General features: G+C 39.7%; 2 protein-coding genes across 4 annotated transcripts in view; one reads left to right on the plus strand and one right to left on the minus strand.

The window, feature by feature from the left end:
- The window catches only part of esrrgb (estrogen-related receptor gamma b), a 108,694-nt gene that overhangs the window by 79,965 nt on the left and 12,539 nt on the right, over nt 1-16,190 (minus strand). Inside the window, exon 2 of one of the 3 annotated variants that reach the window (XM_025008361.2) lies at nt 13,472-13,541. The exons of 1 other annotated variant lie outside the window; for it this stretch is intronic. In XM_025008361.2, the coding sequence (XP_024864129.1) occupies nt 13,472-13,541 (70 nt within the window). Of the gene's footprint in view, nt 1-394; nt 480-13,471; nt 13,542-16,190 lie in introns of those variants that run through there. One more of the 3 variants, XM_025008365.1, reaches the window with a different exon arrangement.
- LOC108242427 (transforming growth factor beta-3 proprotein) lies at nt 102-12,030 on the plus strand. The gene is made up of 7 exons (XM_017427241.3): nt 102-783; nt 3,801-3,961; nt 5,349-5,478; nt 5,628-5,735; nt 6,076-6,241; nt 6,317-6,470; nt 7,957-12,030. The coding sequence occupies exons 1-7, from the start codon at nt 438-440 to the stop codon at nt 8,113-8,115; spliced, it is 1,224 nt and encodes a 407-aa protein (XP_017282730.1). The 5' UTR covers nt 102-437; the 3' UTR covers nt 8,116-12,030.

Consider the following 16,190-nt stretch of genomic DNA (forward strand, 5'->3'; position numbering starts at 1 on the left):
TCGGGGGGGCCGCGGTCCCTCCTCCATCAAACGTCAGTGCAAACCTATAAAGCTCATCTGAGGCCATATCGGCGGGTCAGAGACGCTTTTACCTCGTTGGCGCGACGGAGGCACCGGAGAGGCTCTGAACATTAACAACACAGAGAAGAGGGGGACTATGCCAAGCTGTGGGGCGACTAAACCTGCTGGACTGAGCGCAGGAATGCAATAAAAAAGTCACCTTCCCCCCCCCCCCCTGCAAGAGATATTTGTATCGGATGAAGCCTGTTTGAGACTTTAAATTGAGGGATATTTGAAAGTGAAGGATTTCTATTAAAAACAAGGAGGAAGAAATAATCCAGGAGTTGTTTTAATTGTCAAGGGGGAGAAAAAAAAACATAATTTTGAGACGGACCTTCACATTTCCTCTCCAGAGCGAAGCAAATGCGCGCAGAGAGATGCATCTGGGCAAAGCCTTGCTGTTCGTCCTCCTCCTCAACTGCGCGACCCTGAGCTCCCCTCTGTCCACATGTGCCACCGTGGACCTGGAGCACGTGAAGAGGAAGAGGGTCGAGGCGATCCGAGGTCAGATCCTGAGCAAGCTCCGGCTGACGAGTCCCCCGCACTCCCTGGGACCGAGCAAAGTCCCGTACCAGATCCAAGCGCTGTACAACAGCACGAAGGAGCTACTGGAGCAGCTGGGGAGGGATCGGAAGCAGAGCTGCGGTCAGGACAACACAGAGACAGAGTACTATGCCAAAGAGATATACAAATTCAACATGCTGTACGGACCGCCTGAAAGCAGTAAGTGAAAAGCTCTTTTAAAGCACCTTTTTTTTTGTGGATTTTAGCGTCTCCAAAGTGCGTAATTACGCACGAACCCCTCTAAACTTGTGCCAACCGGATGGATTGGGCTCAAAAAACACGAACTTGTGTCACTAAAAAAATGATGTTTCTGGCTTCTATCACTGGTTCTGCTCATAAATATGACAGATTAGAGTCGAAACCCTCTTTATTTGCTCTTAGATTGGCCTCAACTTCAGTCAGGATTCATTTCCACTGTTTGCTCTTGAGGTCAGTTTCTCCAAACTAAACTTTAAGGTGAGCACAGAGAAACCTCACTGGCAAGTTCTGAGTTTTCCTCTCCACTTTCAATGTGTAAAACGAATAAACTAAGAAAAAACACATTTCTAAATGATGAAAACCTTCTGTGTCTGATTTGAAGTATTAAAAAAAAAAAAAAACCCTGACAGGTGATTTTGCAGTGAGCTGTGCCAACCTGTTTTAAAGTCTGAACCTGTGTTCCAGGAAGGTCAGTCCCCTCCTTCTACTCCCAACTCCACTCTGTTCTTCTTTTTTTTTTTCTCCCCCTCTTTATGGATCATGTTCCCCTTCCCAGATGTTCCCATTTCCTTTCCAGTCAGGCCCAAATGAGAGGGACATCTGCCCAGGCGGATGGGGATGCCTTTCGGGGAAAGCAGTAGGAAAAGTTAACAGAGCTGAACAGGAAGGGTTGGATGATAGAGGGACCTCCACATTAACCTTGAGAGATGGATCTACCCCCTATTGAAGACCGTACCGGAGGAGCAAAGCCCCCACAATCACACACACACACACACAAACACACACATTGCTTTTAATGCACTCTGTGTGTTTTGGCCTGATATTTACACAGTAAAATGAGTGCTGGTAAAGTTTAACTTCACCAACCAGAGTGAAGCTTGGATGAATGCTTTCTTCCTCACTTTATAGCTCCAAATTAAATTGCTCTGCTTTGTTTAGAAGTAACTTCTTTGTAGATGGGTCAAATATGTGTTTTGTTCTTTTTTTTTTTTTTTTTTTTTTGCCTTTGTTAAAAATCATAAGCTGGAAGTGGAAAACTTGTGCTGAGAGGGACATGTGTCATTACTTGAAAAGAGATTTAATCAGCATGTGGTTTTATTGAGAACACAGAAGGGGGATAAAAGCAGTGCGTGTGTCCGGAGCCAAGCCAAGTCCGAGGCATCGCAGTTCCTTTGAAATCAACAGGTGTTCCCCAAAAGTTGAATTTTCCCTCAGAAATGTTCTGCTTTGAATCTCACACTATGATTCTAACAAAAAAAAACAAACCATCATTGAGCTGGTGCCGCTTTTAGATCTATAGATGTGCCTGTAACATAAATATATGTACGTTCTTTGTTTAACATTTAGATTATGATTTATTTTATGGTTATTGTTTGCAAAGAGGCGATAAAAAAGCAAGAGAACAGCAAGAACTAATCTGTGTAGCTTTAAGGAGCAGAACTGACTGACAGTTTTACAAATTAAGATTTCAAGCTTTGATAGAGTTTGAATAAAACGTATAATCATTAGATATTTTGATGTATTTACCAGCTGTACAAGTGCAAACAGTTAACTCAGCACTAAAGCACTTCATTTGCCATCAAGCAAAAGTAATCCACAGAAATGTAGCAAGGGAGATATTTTATTACACCTAATACTTCATGTACTGTACATGCATGTATACAGCTGAACTAAAGTGATATTTTAAATGTAAAACTTTTTTTTTTTTACAGTGCAGTATTGGAACTTGTGCTTACAACTACAAAATTGTAAAAAGTGGAAAAAAACAATGATTGTTAAGCGGACTTTGATTGCTTTTTTGTTTCATTGCAGGCAGTAAGAAGCTAGGACATTTGACGATTAGCTTAAATTTTTGTTTTTGTTTAATAAAAACTAACATTTCCTTGAAGGAATGCTCATCACCCGCAACCTTGGAGGCCAAAGTATTAAACAGAGGTATCACAGGATGTGGGAGGGGGGCTCAGAGTATGTGTTGAAGATGACTCTCAGCTGCTACCACAACAGATTTGAGCTCCATATCTCCAAAACCGTCTGTTTTATGTTTGCTAAAGTTGATTAGCTGTGGTGTCCATCTTGAGTCAGGTTGACTCCAAAAGTTCACGGCTTGTAGGTGCACGTCCAGTGATTACTTTCTGTAAGTTACATTAAAATCAATCCACTGGTTGATGAGATATTTTGCTAAGAGATGGACAAAAAAAAAAAACACAGACACGAGCAATTACATGATCGCCCGTCGCCTTCAGGTGGTAACAAAGGTGACGGGTACAGCAGAAGTTTTGCAATTCAGATCTGCCATGCAAATATGAAGGAAAGTTCGAGTCAAAAACACTTAAAGATGTCCTGACATTGAGTGAACAATAACAGGTTTAAGGTGTTGTTTTGTCTCGTTCCTCTGGCAAATACAGATGTGCAACATAATAGGGCCATTGTTGCTTCTTTTTTTTGTTTGTTTAAAGTTCTTGAAACATTCTTCATTGAGGTCAGTTCAGGACATCAGGTGGTCCAGTCCAATATCTGTATCTTTTCCTTCTGCATCTTTTGGGCTGAGTGCACCATGTGGTTTTGCATTGTCTTGTTCAAAACGCCTGCATGCCTGTTGAAAAGATCCCATCCAAAAGGCAGCATTTGATCCGAAATCTAAAAGTGTGTTTCTGTATTAACCTCCTCATTCCAAAAAGTGTAAATTAACTTTGCCAAGAACGTTAATGTCGCTTCAACCTAGACCCATGCAGAGTTTTTGTCAGCTGTTATTGATAACTTTTGTTGTTACGGATGAACATCTACAGCTCATTAACCTTTGCAGTCTACCCGATTCAAGATGGCCACCACAGCACAACACAAAAATTGCTTTAACCCAGTATTATGTGAGATCAAACCAGCTGGAACTTTGTCTTCTCTCAACATAAGATGATCTTAGTTTGCCTAAAAGGTAGGTTTTTATTATTATTATTTATTTTAACTTATTCTGTCTTTTGCAGACGATCTGTTCCACTGCTCCAAAGGCAGTTCGAAGATTTTCCGCTTTAACGTCTCTGCCATGGAGAGAAACTCGACCAACCTCTTCAGAGCGGAGTTTCGGACCCTGAGGGTCCCAAACCCGGGTGCCAAGAGGAGCGAGCAGCGGATTGAGCTCTACCAGGTGCGTAAAGGTACCGTTTCCTTGTCCTTCTACCCATATCGAACACAGAGCAGTTAATTAAAGCAACAAGAAGCTGAATCATTTTAGTTATTAATTCATTTTATCTTTTTTTTTTTTTTTAAATGTTACAAATTTAGGTCTGTCTGAAGATTTCTAAACTCCTTAAGCTACTGGTTAATCATTGAAGTCCTTCTTTTAAATAACACTTTCTGATTCAGCTCTACTAAAGGAGCCAATTTGGGCATAATGAGCTGCACAAAGTGAATTTGAAACACAATAAATCTATTTCTTCTCTAACCAGGCCTGGGTTAATTCTTTTTTAAATTTTTTAAACACATTCAGTCTCAGATTAAGTCTCCTGATTAAGTCTTGGTTTTGGTACGTTTAACTACAACAGCAGGTTGAGTTTAGGATATATTGACTGCATGTAGCTATACTGGGAAAGAGTCAAACAAAAGAAAATCTAGGTTTTACTTTGTTCTTTAAGTAAAACTGAAGCCAAGGTTGGGTTAATTAGATTTGGGACACGCTGGCCTGCGTTAGACTGAATTTATTTTGTGTCATACAGGAGTTTGGTCAAAACTTTTGAACAGCTAATTAGTCCAGTTTGAGTCCAGATTAAACTGCTTTTGGCCCGTATTAAACAGGTTTCTGACCAACCTAAATTGAATTTGTAAACATCTTTCGAATACTGGCTCAGTAAATACTGACGTTATTAATTTTCTTCTGAAAACACTCTACACCTCGACCAAAAGATGCCGCAGCAGCAATGAGGCACAACAATTCTGCGTCTGTTTCAGTCATGTTAGTAAAACAATGCCTCGGTCCACGATAAAAACAGAGCTTGTTTGGTGTAATTCTATATAAGGGCTGATTAATATATCAAAAAGTATTTTTAATCTTTTAACATTTAAACATGCAAAAAATCGCCAAGGAGTCCGATAAAACCACAGAAACAGGTTGCAAAATGTGCAAAAAATATATTTGTGGCAATCCGTTGGGCCTCATTTCCCTGAATGCCCACAGGCGGCACATGGAGAACAATGTGAGCATTGTGATGATAAAACATGTGGATTTATTACAACTCATATCTTCATTGCACTATTCAACAATAAAATTGCGATTGCATGTCTGAGAAATTCGATTTTTCTGTTGTCATTATAACGTGGACATTAATAAACCTTTCTAAGCAGTGTTGAGCCACAGAGACCTTTAGAAGATTGTTTGGGTTGTAAATATGCAACATAAAGTCGTTATCTTAGTCTCAACAGTTGTTCTTCTAAACAGTAATAAATAAAGATGCACATTTATAACAAATTAGAAAGGTGCTGTTCTACTTATGTCACGATAAAACCTTAGATGGTGAGTGTGAGTGGTTGTTTTGCAGATTATGAGGCCAAATGAACACATCAGGAAGCAACGCTACATCGGAGCTAAAAATGTTTTGACCAGAGGTTCTCCAGAGTGGCTCTCTTTCGATGTGACGGAAACGGTGCGGGAGTGGCTGATAAACAGAGGTGAGGAGAACTCATTTCACCACAATCAGGAGTTGTTTGTTTTATTTTTTCCTCCTTAGGCTATTATTCATCCCAATGATAAATAGGTGTTTTAACTCAAATCGCTCTGAACAGAAATGATCAGCTTTTCTGTGATTTGTTGTCATCAGGATCCAATCTGGGGTTGGAAATCAGCGTCCACTGTCCCTGCAACACCTTCGGCTCAAATGGTGAAATCATTGACAATGAAAACGAAGTGCTCGAGGTGAAGTTTAAAGGTGGGTTTTATTAATGTTTTAGTTATTTATTCCAGAAATCAGGCACCGTTTGGATCAGTTTGGATATGTAATACCTTCTTGCAATATTTATTATAATTTTACTATATTTCTAAAGCTGGCTAGATGTTCTTCAGTTGTTATTCTTCAAATTGACTATTAAAAAAGTGACATAATTGTTGCAAATGAAAGCAAACGATTCGCAGTCTTAGAGTCACTGTGATTCTTGCTTGTCTTGCATTGAATTGTTGTCTATATTACAGTGTGCAGACTGTAAGATGTTTATTCAGCTTTATTTCTCACTATAAAATAAAGAGCTGTTATCCACCATTATGTTGGTAAGGTGTTGATGGAGAGGAGGAGTACAGTCGCTTGGATCTGGATAACCTGAAGAAGAATAAGGAACAGCATCTTCCTCACCTCATCATCATGATGATCCCACCCCATCGCCTGGAAACTCAGTCCACACACCGACGCAAAAGAGCGCTGGACACAAACTACTGTTTCTCGTAAGGGATGCACTCATTTCTATTAGTGACGTTTTTGGATGCCTTTTATACGACATCACCGTGTCCTCGTCACAGAAACACGGAGGAGAGCTGCTGCGTTCGCCGGCTCCACATAGATTTCCGGCGCGACCTGGACTGGAAGTGGATCCATGAGCCAAGCGGGTATGATGCCAACTACTGCTCGGGGCCCTGCCCTTACCTGAGGAGCTCGGATACAACACACAGCTCGGTAAGAAGCGCGACAAACTGAGACGGCAAAACTATATCTTATGGTTTACACACAGTGGTGAAGGCTTTTTTGTCCAGATTTTAAGATTTCCACCTCAGGGACCCATGCAAATATGAAAATAGGCCTTAAACTAGACCCAAACACATCTAGAAAGGTTTATAAGCAGTGTCCTCCCCAAGTTAACGTTGCCATTTTATTTAATAAAGGTAATTACTGTGTTTAGAAAGGCTTTATACTGGATCCTGCATTTCCCATCTTGAGATGCATAGACTACAGTATTCATGCTAAAAAGTTTGATTTGGAATCAGTTCTACTGGACAAAATGCAAATATTACTGCTTGTTAACATCAGTCTTAAACTTTGTACAGTGATGAGGTTAACTCTCAGCTTCTCTTGGCACATAAATGCACGGGTAAACTAGCTGCAGATGCAGTTTCAGCATCAAGTCCAGTCACAGAAACTCATTCAGACCTGCATTTAGTCCAGCCACTTTAGTCTTTAAAACTTAGCTTTTATAAACACACAAACAGCTATAAAACACACACCAGGTGTGTAAATCATGCCAGGGAGCATCCAAAAAGTATCCACTTTTTAATTGTTCATGTTGTGGTTAATATCAACATGTCCGCTGCACACACATTGTTCATAGTTTTATACTGAAGTAGTGTCAGTGTGATTGATTAGGTTACAGCGTTGGCATTAATTTGACCCCACACATAAAAAGTATAAATTATTTGATGCCTAGATATTTATAAGCAATTGAAACATGTTTTCAACTGGAAATGCTCACTGAGATGTAAAATATCATGAGCAGCCATGTCCAGAAAACAAAAGTTGGAAAAATATTCATAGAACTGTAAAATTAATAAATTGCCCTGGCAAATGTCAAATTCTGAAACTGGGTATTTTTTTATGGAAATCTGCTAGCGAAATACTCTGACTTGAGATTTCTTGAAAGACAACACGGATCAAAATAGCTGCAATGCAAAGATCTCATGCAATCTGTTAGTCCTCAGTGTCACTGATGGGGATCAACCCCAGCTACTACCACACCTAATTTTAGCTCAATATCTGTAAAAACCAGACATTTCTTTCGGTTTTTGTGTTTGCTCAGGTTGATTAGCTGTGGTTGCTATCTTGAAGCAGGTTGACACCAAAAGTCAACCAGTTGTAGATGTTCATCCAATAATTACTTTCTGAGCGTTTAATTAAAATCCGTCCTGTGGTTTATAAGGTATTTTGCTAACAGACAAACAAGGTTGAATCAAACACTGACTAATGCCAAAGTTTTAAACAAAGATCTCATGTGATCTATTAGTGCTCAGATTATGTGTTTAAACTACTAGGACACCATATTTTAGCTAAATATTTGTACATTTCACTAAGTTGTAGCCATTTTTCTGTTTGCTAACTGTATATAGCTGTAGCAGCGCTTGTAAATTTGCGTCCGATGATTAAAACAGTCTCTGCTTTGATTTCTCGGCAGCTGCTGAGCCTGTACAACACTCTGAATCCATCCGCCTCGGCCTCCCCCTGCTGCGTCCCCGAGGACCTGGAGCCCCTCACGATACTCTACTACTCTGGACGGACCCCGAAGGTGGAGCAGCTCTCCAACATGATCGTCAAGTCCTGCAAATGCAGCTGAAAGGACACACGGAGGACAGGTTGTATGGCAGGATTTCGCAGACCCAACCCACGTGTAAAGTTTTTTTTTTTTGTTTGTTTTTTTTTTTTTTTTTTAAGACTCTGAGCTGTGACTTAAACCGACCCTGTGGCTTCAGGGCTGTGCTTCGTTTTGAGCGACACACTCTGGAGAGGAACACCATCTTAAAGAGTGAAGACTTAATTTAGATCATCTTCTTTTTAATCGGGCATATTTTTTATCCCCCCCCACCTAAGTCGGGCCTGAATGGAAAGTAGTTGATTTTTTTTGTTTGTTTTTTTACTTAAACCAGCTATAAAATGCAAAAATGATGAAGTGTCTAAATACTTTTATTTACGCCTGCCCCCAAAGAACAGCAGTCTGTGACAAAACAAAATCAAAACCACATTTGAACTGTTTCAAACAGTCCCTACATTGTAGTTCTGCTTTCCTGCTTCAGCCCAATACACACACAACTGCATGTTTTTGTTTCGAGCATGAGCAGTACACTGGTTGGCAAAAAACAAACAGGACAACAGAGAAAGTCTTAACCTGGAGCCGGACAAATTTCTGAGCAGAAGTAAAAGCTATATCACATAAAGATAGCATCATTTTTGCAAAGATGTAATGATAAATTAACTATACGCCCATACTCAATCCAAAATAAGTGCTTGGAGGGTTCGCTCAGTTACAATCACGTGATCATTTTATACACACTCTGAAAAACACAAGTTGTTGGACAGTTATAATTACTTTTTCTCGGGTCATGTTCTATTTTAGAGGTCAAATGACTCACGGGTGGTTGTATCGTTTCTGGCTTACTCGTCAGGTTAACACTAAGAGGCAGCGAAATCATGAAAATAAACAAATGAAAATATTCCTGTAGTAGCACGCAGCCTTCAGATAGTGATCTGAAGGCTGCCACAGTTTTTGTGAATAACTGATGTGTCTGTGCCAAACAGCTCTCTAACAGCTTAGTTTTGTTTTTTTCTTTTAGAAATCTACACAAATCAGGGCCTGAGTTTGTAACAAACCTTTAACCTTTTTGACCAACAGCTTGTAAATATCTCAATTGTCAGATTTCCCCCCTTACATTTCAAGCAATACCCTCAATACAACATTTGGGTTCGTTTGCCAACCAGTGGAAAACTGAGACGACACGCCGCTCTGTGACGCCACACTGCCGTGGGTTTATTAACGTTTTAATCTCAGACAGTAATTGAACGAATGGTCAGCGTTCCTTCGGGCTGGATTTTTTTCTTTAAACTCGCTCAAAGTTCCCTTCTCGTCAAACAGTGGGCATTATCTTCAAACACAAAAGGAGAAAGGACAGACTTGCTGCTCTATCCAAAGCCATAGCTGTGGTCAGGCAAAGGAGAACTGAGACAGAATGCCTGCTGGATTTGCAATGGAAAGCCAATGAACAAAGAAATTGAGCCAAGCTTTTCTTTTTCTGGCCAGCCAGCAGCAATGGCCTTTTTTTTCTTTGCATCTATTAGTATGGATGGATGGATGGGAAGAAGAAGAAGAAGAAGAAGAAGAAGAAGAAGAGGGGGACCTGTATTATAGGGAAGGATTGAAGCCATGAGCGGACTGCCATTCACTGGATGTTTTTATTCCAAATAGGTTCAAACCTTTTTTTTTCTTTTTGGACATTAAATAATTTACTGGAAAAGTGCAAGTGTTATGCAACAATCTTTATGAGATTTCTTTGACACTAATAGCAGATTTTGTCTGTTATGTAACTTGTCATATAGTGATTGTTTCACTAACTGGGAAGAGAACTGACGCGTATCGCCATTATTTCGATGGAAAGAACTCTTGGATTTAAATGGATGGGTACTGTTACATTTCCTTGCAATTTTTAAATTAACTGCAACATGTTGTATGTGATGTGTTTGACTTCAAAGTGACAGTCCATAGAAGGTAAAATCCCAACTTCTTCTTTGCTAGACGTAACAAGCAGTGTAAAATAATTTAAAATTGTGACATTTTTGCTTTTTGTTTTGTTCTGTTACCTGTCAATCAGATCATTTGAAGTGCGGGTTTGTGGAAGGTTTATGAAGAATTAATATCTTACCTGTTTCAGATAGCTCCTTGAACGACCTCAGTTTGCAGAAACAGAGCTAACGGCTAGTTCGAGCAGAGCCAAGACTAAAGTGGATTGCTGCCAGCTTAAAAACAACTCCAATCACTATTTTATAAACATTTAAACAGTTTTACATTACACAGTTATACACATAGAACGACAGCTTTACACAGAATTTATGGTTATAGCAGCAGCAGCTAGCAGTTGTAGCTAGAATCCTAGCAGTGCAGTGATGCAAAGTAGTATTTTTTATGTCTAGAACAGGTCTGATCATGAACCAGCTTCTAGGCTGGAAATGACCCTTTGTAAAATTTATTTGGCTCCACAAAGCTGTTAGAATCCCAAACTTTGTTTGTTTGACTATAAAACCAAAAGTACACAGTACAAATCAGAGCTTCTTCCATACCTGGAGCATCACGTTAAGCTAGAAGTCTGCATCTGTCAAACAGACAATCTTTAGTGAACCATGACAATGGAGAGGAGCACGGTGGGTAAACATGTAAACAGCTGCCTAATCCATCTGACCTGTGTTAAAGGCAGTAAGGCTGCAGTGCAGACAGAAAACGACAGCAAAACCCGTTCTAGCTAAGCTCGATACGAGCGTCAAGATGTCTTTTTCAAAGCCAAATCGAAAGCATTCTTCGAAAATTGTCAATTGCAAATTGATTGTTTAATGAAAGCATTTCTGACTGAAGAACACAGCGTGAAAAGACAACGCATGTCAAATGATGCCTCTTTTTGTGCGGTTTTTAAAAACAAAACAAAAAGGGAGATACAGTACAGAGCTGCTCATAGCTTTTCACAAAGTTTGTGCTAGCATCCCTGCGAGTGGCTCGGACATTAACCAAACAAAAACAACTTTTTCTGACACTAAAACTGAGAGACAGAATGCTCGCTGTCCTTGATGCATTTTCCATCAGGAGCAAATCTAAAATCTCAGTGTTCGTCCATGCAGAGCATCTTGTAGACAGTCTAACCCTTATATTATTCCCTCGTGTTGTTTTTTTTAGTTTTTTATTATTGTTATTGTTTGATTTCTGTAAATAGAGACAACTAGAGCATATTAGTTTTCACTAGTGAACTGAGATGCTTTTTATTTTTAAATCTCCTGCAGTCATTAAAACTATGTTGGTAACTCAATGGTTATCACCTCTTATTGGTCAGACATCCTGGAATTGTGGATTAAAGTCTACCCGTTTCATTTAACAGCTATGAACAGGACGAAATTTGCCCAGACCCTTAAAATGTAAATTTAAGAACCTCTATGACATTTTCGAGGTTGGAGTTGTTTTAAGATGGTGGTAACGCACTTTGGCCTTGGTCCGGCTCCAACTAGCTGTTAGCTTGTCAATCCAGTCAGAATTGAACTTCACTTCTCCAAATTGAGGTTGTTCAAAGAGCTGTCTACCGCAGTTAAAGTACTGATTGCTTGTATTTTTTATTTTTATTTTACACAGAACTCCATTTGAAGAGATCTGAACTATCCATTGACTTTTAAAGTGAGACTCAAGTGAGGTCTGGTGATCCCAAAACACTGCAGTCTTTCATTCCTTCTGCTCTGTCTCTATTTGTTTTGGTGCTCTTTTTACAGTGTGAAGCCCTAATGGAACAAAAACGGCAAAGGGAGGGGGGGGGGCGGAGTCATAACATGACAGTTGCTATAGATGCACAGTTAGATCTCATTTTCTCAGAGTCAGGCGAACGTCTCTGAATCCCGGTACTGTTTGCCCAGTCAGAGTCATCTAGCCTTTAGATGATGTTTTTGGCAGTAATGTTGTTTGACATGACTTTTTGATCATGATTGTTAATAATAATAATAATAATAATAATAATAATAAAAAAGAAAATAAGACAACACGCAAACCTGTACGAGCCTTTTTATAAGCTGGAAGAATCCCCTCAGTAAGGCCTGTATGAAATAAACCTAACAGATCTGTGAAAACATTCAATTCCAGATGAGGAAAAGATGAATTTATTCACCAGCTCTGTCTGCCATATTGAAATGCCGTTTAAAATGCCATTTTCTCATAAGTAAGGAAAACATGATTTTTTTTTTCTTGCTTGAATCTTACCAGCCACACCTGCTTCCTGCAAGCACATGCATAGACTGCTTCTTTTTTTTTTTTTTTCTTTTGCCGGAGTAATAAATTCAAGTGCTCCTTCTTAGAGATTGATGCTTAACAACTTTCCCAGGCAAAAAAGTTATTACTCTTATTTTCAGGGCATATTAACACGCAGACCTTTCATTATTTTCTTGTATTTCACATAATGGTGAGTATAAATCATACAGGAACCTGTACTTCACATTTGTTACCACCTAGGTATTTATGCTCCTTTAGCATCGCGTTCTCTTGCAGGGCTTCAAATCGTCCGCCTTACTGCAGGACTGCAGCCTCATTTGTGCTTTAAAATGCCTCGATTTGAACAATGCAACAGAGACGCTGTGCTTTTTTTTTTGTTGTTGTCCTCACTAATGGATTGCAGTCAGTCACACAGGTTTGGAGGAATGGTGAGTTGAGCTAATCTGGACTGACAAGTAGTCAGAGAGAATTCCCTTTCACTGTGGGCCCATTATGGTTTCCTGTCAGGATCAATCAGAGATGAACCATGATGGAAATACAAAGACCAGAGGGCACGATCAGGTCGGAACAGGGTCGGGGCTTTAATGGCTTTGCAGACAGCCCTGCACTCACAAACACACACACACACACACACATTACTGGTACAGAGTTGTGCCCCATGCATGATTGACTTTTAAGCCCTCAGTCAAGTTTGCCATTTGCTCTTGCTTGGAAATTTCAAAGTGGTGCAAAACAAAAATCAGAGCTCTCAGAAGTTTGGTGTCACATACAGTAATTGCTTTGAAGCGTCATTTCCATTTTACTTCCAAACGAAGAAGAAGAAGAAAAACTGTTACCAAAACAGAGAAGTTGCCACCTGGACACTCCAAGTAACAGTATATTAAATTCTCCTGAGTCTTTTCAGCCATGTCTATGTGTTGTAATAAGCTGAGGAGTTAGTGATTTTGAGGCCTCCTCCAACCATCTTGGCTTGTATCTTTCTGCTCATACAAGGAGTAATTTTGGGTCACAGTGGTGAGCTACATTGTTTAACCAAGTCGTGAAGGAAAGCTCACAGCGAGACAAAGACAGAAACCTATTCTGAAGCGATTAACTCATTTGACATGCTTTGTGTTAAGGTATTTTTATATATTTGGTTTTTTTTTTAAGTGAATCTCTGCAGAGTAATTATCAGTAGTCAGTGTCTTACCTGCAGTTGACAGCAGTCGGGACAATCCCAGTTTGGAGAATCAGGAAGAAATTTTCACAGTGGAGTCGAGCTAAAGGCCAAGACAGAATGGAGTCAGTTACAGATGGGTTTCCACCATCAAAAACAACTCAAAACTCTAAACTTTATAATGGTTCAAGCAAACGTTAGGTTAGGAGATTTTGTTTTCTTTTTTTACTCCACATTACTTTTTGCATCAGACAGTTAGGCGGACAGAGTCCACGTCAACATGTCATTTTTGAGGTTTAAGTTGTTTTAGGTTAATAAAATCCGCTTCAGAATTGGTCCCAGTCCGACAAGCTGTAAGGCACTGTACACACTGAGACGGATATTTTTGCAGAACAAACATTTTCTGTCATGTTTGCGCCCCTTCTTCACTCACAGACAACATTTTTAGTGAGAAATTTTTTTTTACTAATTCCCTACAATGTGGAGATTTCAAAAACCCTCAATTTTAATGTATCAGTTTAGCTACCATAAAAAGACTTTAAAAAAAAAAAATGTCAGCACATTATTTTGTGCACATACACATACATATTGAAACAACGGGGTTGTTTTTATACGTCCAACTTGCTTTTTCCCCAACTCGGTCGTTATTTTACATTGTTTGTGTGTTGCAAAGGGTAATTACTGAAGTAGTAAACAGTGCCAAATAAAAAAAAACCTAATCCTCAAAATGTTTTCATTTTGTTGTGTCGTTAATATTGATGCCATTGCCACCTATATTGGCGCAACTGTAGGTGAGATCAACTTTATATCTGGAGAAATGTACTCTGAGCCTGATTCTTCAAACTGAAACAGAGCAGACTGCTACAGGTAAGATACTTTCTACTGAGAACTTCATCACAAAAACCCTCTTCAAAAAATCCAAACTATTTCTTTAATCTAAACACTTTTACCTACAAATAGAGCCAAACTGATCCTGATATATTGTATATACGAAAAACAACAAAACAAGGGGTAAAATGAAGTACATTCTACAACCGTTGCTGTTTAGGAAGCAGACAAAATATCTGCTCATATTTATTTGCATCTTAACCCTAAGCCTTCAGTTAAAGCCACCTCCGGCTCTGGGCTACTGTGAGCAGCTCCAAAGCTGATTTAGGTCCAGGGTCCATTTCTGGGTCGAAGTCTGACTTCCTCAGAACTTCTGCTCGTCCGAGACTCGGCGGTGATGAATTGCATGACACGTAAATGCGCAGAGGTTTGGAAAACTCTGTCTTCTGCTATTCCCTGAGCAGATTAACAGATGTGGAGGGGGGGAAAAAAAAGAAAGGTGGAAGTCAGAGTGTGTGTGTGTGTGTGTGTGTGTGTGTGTGTGTGTGTGTGTGTGTGTGTACGAGAGAGAGAGAGAGAGAGAGAAAGTTCTCAAAAGTACTGTTGCTGCAATAAAATCATCAGGTCACATCAGACCAGTTCTCAGGCCCCAGGGTGGAAAGAGTTGTGTAATTCGGCAATGAGGAGAACACACACACACACACACACACACAGACACACACATAAGTTAAACCAGCAGCCGAAGTTACTGGAAAAGAGTGAAAGGGTGAACAAATATGTAAACACATATCGACTTCATAGACCTTCACAGCTAAACAAATGAATGGGAGGTCTGGATCAAACTACAGCCTTATATTACAGCCGAGTGTGTGTTTCTGTCACGGTCACCCTATAATGGAGATATGGTGTGTGTGTGTGAGAGGAAGGAGGGAAAAAAGTGGCTTATGTGAGAAAGAGGCAGGCGCTGTAAGATTAGATTTTGCACACCCTCTAAAGTCAGAGCACAACAATAGGCGAAGTTTATTACTGCATGACAAAAGAGGGAATTACTTCTAGTTTAGACAACATAAAAACACATGTTAAAGAGGTAAAACACACAAAAATTCAAAAGATGTTGCAATCAAAATGACAGTAATGTTTTCCACATGCAGTGGCACGCTTCAAGATCATCATGATTGGAGATAAAGTCAGTGAGATAACGTTACAGAGATAAAAAAAGAAAACACCCTGTTGGTAAAAGCATCCTGGAGGGAGCCTTTCTGAGCCTGACAAGCTTTAATTTGTTGCTCCGTTTCTACTTCCTGGATCATATTTCATCGTCTCACACAGTTTGCATTCAGGCTCAAGAGGGAATCGTTTATCTGGAAATAAGAGACAAAAAGAATCTTGTGTCCACACATACATGCAGAGTGGCAGCTTCTGTTTTGAGGTTTCCCAGTAGGGAAGTGCTGTACTCATGCTCTGAGTAATTCCCACTGATAATCACCAAATGTTTTAAACAAAAACGACTGCTGTTTTCAGCATTTTTACTTTCCAGGCAAACAATTGTTTGAGCATAATTTGTTATCCTGAAAAAAGAAACCATGCAAAACAAAAAAGAAGCATGTTTCCACCCCCCCCCCAATGTGCATACCTGCAGGTTCCACTGAAATGTTTTTGAGAGTAGCTTAAACAACACTGACTGAAGTTGTCTGAGTGAAAAGAAGGAGTCTACCAGAACGATAACTTGACTGTTCAGCTGTTGAAAATATGACAGTATCATCAATTATTCATGGACACAGGAAACTGCACAGTTAGACTTTTAGCCGTTAGGTTACGCAACGTAATGGCAAAAATATCCAACAAAGATGGAAAGTAGAAATCGTACATCTCTAATAGCGCTGTAATTACTCTTCTATTAGTAACAGGATATTTTCGGCCCGCG

The sequence above is a fragment of the Kryptolebias marmoratus genome, linkage group LG19 (assembly GCF_001649575.2).
Source record: "Kryptolebias marmoratus isolate JLee-2015 linkage group LG19, ASM164957v2, whole genome shotgun sequence".
NCBI classification, from domain to species: Eukaryota; Metazoa; Chordata; class Actinopteri; order Cyprinodontiformes; family Rivulidae; genus Kryptolebias; species Kryptolebias marmoratus.

Coding starts and splice junctions, on each gene's coding strand:
- LOC108242427 (XM_017427241.3), top strand. CDS start 438: ATGCATCTGGGCAAAGCCTTGCTGTTCGTCCTCCTCCTCAACTGCGCG. Junction 3,962..5,348: donor AGCGGATTGAGCTCTACCAG/GTGCGTAAAGGT, acceptor GTTGTTTTGCAG/ATTATGAGGCCAAATGAACA. Junction 5,479..5,627: donor GGAGTGGCTGATAAACAGAG/GTGAGGAGAACT, acceptor TGTTGTCATCAG/GATCCAATCTGGGGTTGGAA.